Genomic DNA, 6,010 nt, shown 5'->3' with positions numbered 1-6,010 from the left:
TCCGGGATTCCCCAAGATGCCCCCTGCAGGTGGGAAGTTGGGCTGCAGCTGAGGACAACGACGGAGACTAACACCCGACTCCGACACTCATCCCCCAAATTCTCAACCAGGCCTGTACCTCCCCTACCTGGGAGAGGGGGGTACCATGACGTCATTTCCTGCCCTGAAGTCCCAGCTGCCAGAGCCAACTTCACCTGCTGCCCACGGCTGTCCCGGCCCCACTCACTCACCGCCACCCCGGGGGCTGGAGGGTGACCTTGGCAGGGCGGTGCTGAGGGGGCGGGGAAAGGCTGGGGAGGGTCAGGAACCAAGGGCGCGGAGTCCCCGCGGTCCACCTGTGGCGCAGGCTTCCGCGCTTCCGCGGCGACTCTGATGGCGGAGGCGGGGCCTGTCGGGGGGCGGGGGCGGGGGCGGGTTCCCGCGGGTTCCCACCCACCCCCCCCTGCCTGCGAGCTATAACTTGAGTTGCGGACCTCACACACTCCACGGCCCAGCACCTGAGTCCTGGCCTCGCTCTTTCCTCGCGGAACAAACATGAGCTTCAGCGCCCAGTCCACCTTCTCCAGCTACCGGTCCGCGGGCTCCGTGCAGTCACCTGGCCACCGGGTCCGACCGGTCAGCAGCGCTGCCAGCGTCTATGCAGGCGCTGGGGGCTCGGGCTCCCGGATCTCCGTGTCCCGCTCCACCAGCGTCCGGGGCGGCTGGGGGTCCGGGAACCTGGGCGCCGGCATGGCCGGGGGTCTGGTGGGTGTAGGGGGCATCCAGGGCGAGAAGGAGACCATGCAAGACCTGAATGACCGCCTGGCCTCCTACCTGGAGAGGGTGAGGAGCCTGGAGGCCGATAATAGGAGACTGGAGAGCAAAATCCGGGAACACCTGGAGAAGAAGGGACCCCAGGTCAGAGACTGGGGACACTACTTGAAGACCATCGAGGACCTGAGGGCTCAGGTAAGGGGGCGTGGAGGGAGCAGCCCCAACTCCCAGCCACGTTTGACCCTCCAGTTATCCACTCCCCTCTTCCTCCCCCTCCCCCAAGGATGGGAATTTTAGTAGGGTGGGGTGCCTGCGCTCCTTCCCCCTATCTCCCGCCCCGCCCCCAATTCCACCCGCAGAGGGTTAGGAATACCCCGAATTTCCATAGACATCGCCCCTGGTCACAGGGACCCCAAGGGTGGTGAATGGACACAGGAGGGCCCTTCCCCAGGACAGAGTGGGAAAAGGAGGGGGGAACTTCGCAGAGGAGTGGACAGCATAGAGGGAGGTTAAAGAGGGCCCAGACACTCTGGCTTCTGGTGGAGAGGGGACAATTGGAGGGGTTAAGCGGATGTGGCTAAGGCTGAGTCATCTGGGAGTAAACAGGAGGCCTACCGGTGGGGCGGGGGGATGCTGAACAGGTGCGCTAGGAAGAATGCTGGGAGAGGGCCAGGGAGAGGACATATCAGTAACCGCTCACTTCCGGGCTGGCCAGCCAGCAGAGGCCTAGAAGGAAGGGCAGCAGGAGACTGGGAACGCTGGGATCTGAGACTCCAGGAAAGGAGGGGACAGTATGAGGGGGCACAGGTAGAAGGGGATAGGTGTACAAGGAAAGCCTCTGGTTATTCCAGGGACTGGGAAGGTTTTTTCACTGAGACACATAACACCCTCCGCACACTCAGCCCACCCCATCATTGACTTCCCATTCATGGAGCAACCTCTCTCTACAATCCCCCCCAGATTTTTGCAAGTTCTGTGGACAATGCCCGCATCGTTCTGCAGATTGATAATGCCCGTCTTGCTGCTGACGACTTCAGAGTCAAGTAAGGCTGGGGGCTAGGAAGCTAGGGTCCGTTAGGGGGACCTTGTTCAGCTGTGGGTAGAGCTGGGTGGATGAGAGTAAGGCTCCATCGGTTTAGTCTTCATGTAACCCAGTGTAAGAACACTGTCCCCCAAGTGCCAGGAACAGTGCTCAGAGGCTTACTGCCTGATTCCTGACTCAGGTGGCTGGTTCGCAGCAGGCGTGGGGCTGCTCTTAGTAGGTGGCGTGGGTTGAGAAGGTTCAGGATCAGAGGCGGGGCCCTTCCAATCACCTCCACTCCCACAGGTATGAGACAGAGCTGGCCATGCGCCAGTCTGTGGAGAGTGACATCCACGGGCTCCGCAAGGTCATTGATGACACCAACGTCACCCGGCTGCAGCTGGAGACTGAGATCGAGGCTCTCAAGGAGGAGCTATTGTTCATGAAGAAGAACCACGAGGAGGCAAGCAGGGGCCCCTGGTCAAGCCAGGAACCAAGGGGCCAAGATGAGTCTGGGTTGGGGACTAGATGGGCAGGCCACCTGCAAGACGCCTTGCGGGGGAGTTTAGAACTACCAGCCTGAGTGCTTCTTCATCAGGCTGTTGCCACGCTCGGTGGGTCACCTGAATTAGAGTGTAATGAAGTTAAAAGGACATGAGTGAGAGGATGAGATGAGGACCACAGTGGAAACAGCTAGCAGTAGAAGTGAGACCGGATGGAGGAGGTGAGGGAGGAAGGTACAAGGAGCAGGTTTGTAGATGGAGGGACAGGGTGAAGGGAGGAGAGAGGAACCACCGCCTGTGAGTGACAAGCATGACGTTGACAGCTGGCATTTTACCCATCTGGAGTAGAAGGCCCAGAACTGGCAACGCCCAGAGAGCAAAGTCAAGAGATTTCCCCCGTTCTGTTCTCCAACTGATCCTGTAGGCCTCCTGGAAGAGGCAGTCACAGATGAAGAGGCTTCCCGGAGCTCTGACCCTGAGCACCTCCTCGCTTTTGTCCCTTTCTCCTTTAGGAAGTAAAGGGTCTACAAAACCAGATTGCCAACTCGGGGTTGACCGTGGAGTTGGATGCCCCGAAAGCTCAGGACCTCAGCAAGATCATGGCGGACATCCGGGCCCAGTATGACGAGCTGGCTCAGAAGAACCGAGAGGAGCTGGACAAGTACTGGTCCCATCAGGTACACGAGGGAGAGGGATGGATGCCGGGCTAAGCACAAGAGGCACGAGGGTGCGGGAGGGAGGCCGACAGAGAAGCAGGGACCTGAGGACCCTATCCCCCCCCCGCAGATTGAGGAGAGCGCCACAGTGGTCACCTCGCAGACCGCTGAGATAGGAGCTGCTGAGATGACACTCACGGAGCTGAGACGCACTGTCCAGTCCCTGGAGATCGACCTGGACTCCATGAGAAATCTGGTGAGAGCCCTCAGTGCCTTTCGCTCAGAAAGAGTTGTTTCTCGCTGTATTTCCCACTGCTCCTACCCACTACCCTAGTACCTGGCAAACAGTAGGCACTCAAAGTTTCAAAGAGGGCTGAAAGCTGCAGAGACTCTCCCTCCACCCTGTCTCACCCGACCCTCCTCCCTCTGCTCCTGCAGAAGGCCAGCTTGGAGAACAGCCTGAGGGAAGTGGAGGCCCGCTATGCCATGCAGATGGAGCAGCTCAATGGGGTCCTCCTGCACCTGGAGTCGGAGCTGGCCCAGACCCGGGCAGAGGGGCAACGCCAGACCCAGGAGTACGAGGCCCTGCTGAACATCAAGGTCAAGCTGGAGGCTGAGATCAACACCTACCGCCGCCTGCTGGAAGATGGGGAGGACTTCAGGTGAGTGGGGCTCTCCTCCTATCTGTATAAGCTGGGGTCAAGCTACCACTTCTTCCCAAAGCCTGAGCTTTTGTAAGCCCCCCATATGCCTGTTCCTTGGTACCCACTGAGCACTGGGCTGGTTCTCTCTGCGTGCCCCGAGAAGAGAATAGACTAAATATTGCTCCTAGCCGTTCTTGGAGCACAGGTGGAATTTGGCCTTCAGTTTTCCTCTTATGGAGGAAGCAGCGAAGGGGAACTTGGACATACAGGCAGGGATTGGGAGGCTTTTTTTCTCCACTTTCCTTGTTTCTCTTTTCTCTGCGGTGCTGTTTATACCTGGGGCTTTGTCTTCTGTTACAGTCTTGGTGACGCCTTGGACAACAGCAACTCCATGCAAACCATCCAGAAGACCACCACCCTCAGGCTTGTGGACGGCAAAGTGGTGTCTGAGACCTCAGAAGCCAAAGTTCTGAGGCATTGAGTTAGCAGAAGCAGGGTGCCCTGGGAAGCAGGAGGCCAATAAAAGTTGAGACGTTACTGCATATCACTTTGTGTCTTCTGTGGCTGATTTCATACTGTGAGCATACGAATGCCCTGACTCCATAGTCCTATCTCTCTGATCAGGCAGAAATCACCTCTGAGCCCAGAGGTTTCATACGGGTTGGGGAGTGGGCCTCTGAACCCAGAGGAAGGGTCTGGGTTCTTGGAAACACCTTCTCAAAAAAAGAAGGGAGCCAGTAGATGGGATGGGCCAATGGCAGTGGGGAAAATTACAATAGAATTGTGAATCTTAACCTTAAAGAAAACTGATCATAAAGCCCCCACCTGACAGGTGCTCCTTAGTAGAAATATGAGCCTGAGAAGGAAGTGGAGCCAAGGACAGAGGGCAAAGGAAAGGGGAAGAGGCGAGAGACCAGAGCACGCAACTGGCCCTCCCCATCCCTGCCACCCTGCATCCATGACCCACGGCCCAGTGCTTCTCCCCACACACCCTTCCCACACTCAGCCCCCAAATCAATGGTCCCCTATGCTCTGCTCATTCACTTAATTGAGAATGGGATATGATTTTTAGAGTACTAGAGGTCTGGCTAGAATTGGAGTAAATGCAATCATGGCAGGTGAAGGACTAGTCTACACCAGTGGTTCCCATCTAAGTAAGTGGTGCCCTTAAGTAACCATCCACTTGGGTAATAATGAACACTTCCAGTTCTGTGATTGTGTGTGTGTGTGTGTGTGTGTGTGTGTGTGTGGAAGTGGTTTTCTTGTAAATAATTGCAATAATTATTATCCTGTTAATTGCTACTATGCATTGAAAGTTTGCTTCTTGCTTGGTCCTTTGCCAGGTTATTTCATGTAATGCTCATGATCATCCCAATGGAGTAGGTATTATCCCTTTTTTTTTTTTTTTTACATCACATAGACATTATTTTTTTATATTCTTTTCCATTATGGTTTATCACAGGATATTGAATATAGTTCCCTGTGCTATACAGTAGGACCTTGTTGTTTATCCATCCTGTATATAATAGTTTACATCTGCTAATCCCAAACTCCCAATCCATCTCTCACCCCCCACCCCCCAACCCTGCCTTGGCAACCACAAGTCTGTTCTCTATGTCTGTGAGTCTGTTTCTGTTTTGTAGATAGATTCATCTGTCCCAGATTTTAGATTCCACATGTAAGTCATAGCATATGGTATTTGTCTTTCTCTTTCTGACTTACCTCACTTAGTATGATAATCTCTAGTTGCACAGTTCTGTGCTTTTGATTGGAAGTGTGTCATCTAGTAGTGAAAACAAAGGATGTCTAAAACTAATATGCTTTGATTGGAATGATAATTTATCTTTTTAAATTAAAAAGTATAAAAAGCAAGCACAAAATCCAAAAGGAAAGAAGGAAAGAAAATTAAATATGTCCCATTCCACTCCCCAGAGGTAACCACTGTAAAATTATTTCTTAAACTAGACATATACCAACACATTTTATTTTAGGTATGTAGGCTCATACTGTTCTTCATCTTGATTTCTTAAACTCTGCTTTCTTCATTTCACAGTATAATTTGGACACCTTTCTGAATCAAGATATGTAGACCTACGTTTTTTTTTTACCCAGATGAGTGAATTTGGAATCTCTTCTACCTTCATTTGGAATCCATATGCGTATTCCATTTACTATAAGGAAATTGTTAGCCCAATATTGAGGGGGGAAAATGCAGAATTGTAGTGATTATGCACTACAGAATTGTAGTGATTCTGTCACCTCCCCTGTTTTGGTGCCAATTTCAATTAATTTTTTCCTACCCATTGTCCAGTTGAATGTTTATATCACATAAATCTGCTCTTAATCTGCAATAAAGAATAACTACTACACTCTACAAATTCTTTCTAAAAATCAGAACCTTGATCTGTGTAATGTCCAATCATGCTCCACAGA

General features: G+C 52.8%; 1 protein-coding gene across 1 annotated transcript; it reads left to right on the top strand.

Moving 5' to 3' along the window:
* The first annotated feature begins 466 nt into the window (after positions 1–466).
* Positions 467–4,121, top strand: KRT18 (keratin 18). The gene is made up of 7 exons (XM_007179410.2): positions 467–948; positions 1,714–1,796; positions 2,081–2,237; positions 2,790–2,954; positions 3,064–3,189; positions 3,372–3,595; positions 3,938–4,121. Exons 1-7 carry the CDS (start codon positions 535–537, stop codon positions 4,056–4,058), a joined length of 1,290 nt encoding a protein of 429 aa, XP_007179472.1. The 5' UTR covers positions 467–534; the 3' UTR covers positions 4,059–4,121.
* Positions 4,122–6,010: the final 1,889 nt, after the last annotated feature.

This window comes from Balaenoptera acutorostrata, chromosome 11 (assembly GCF_949987535.1).
Source record: "Balaenoptera acutorostrata chromosome 11, mBalAcu1.1, whole genome shotgun sequence".
NCBI lineage: Eukaryota > Metazoa > Chordata > Mammalia > Artiodactyla > Balaenopteridae > Balaenoptera > Balaenoptera acutorostrata.
This window is presented reverse-complemented; position numbering and strand designations above follow the sequence as displayed.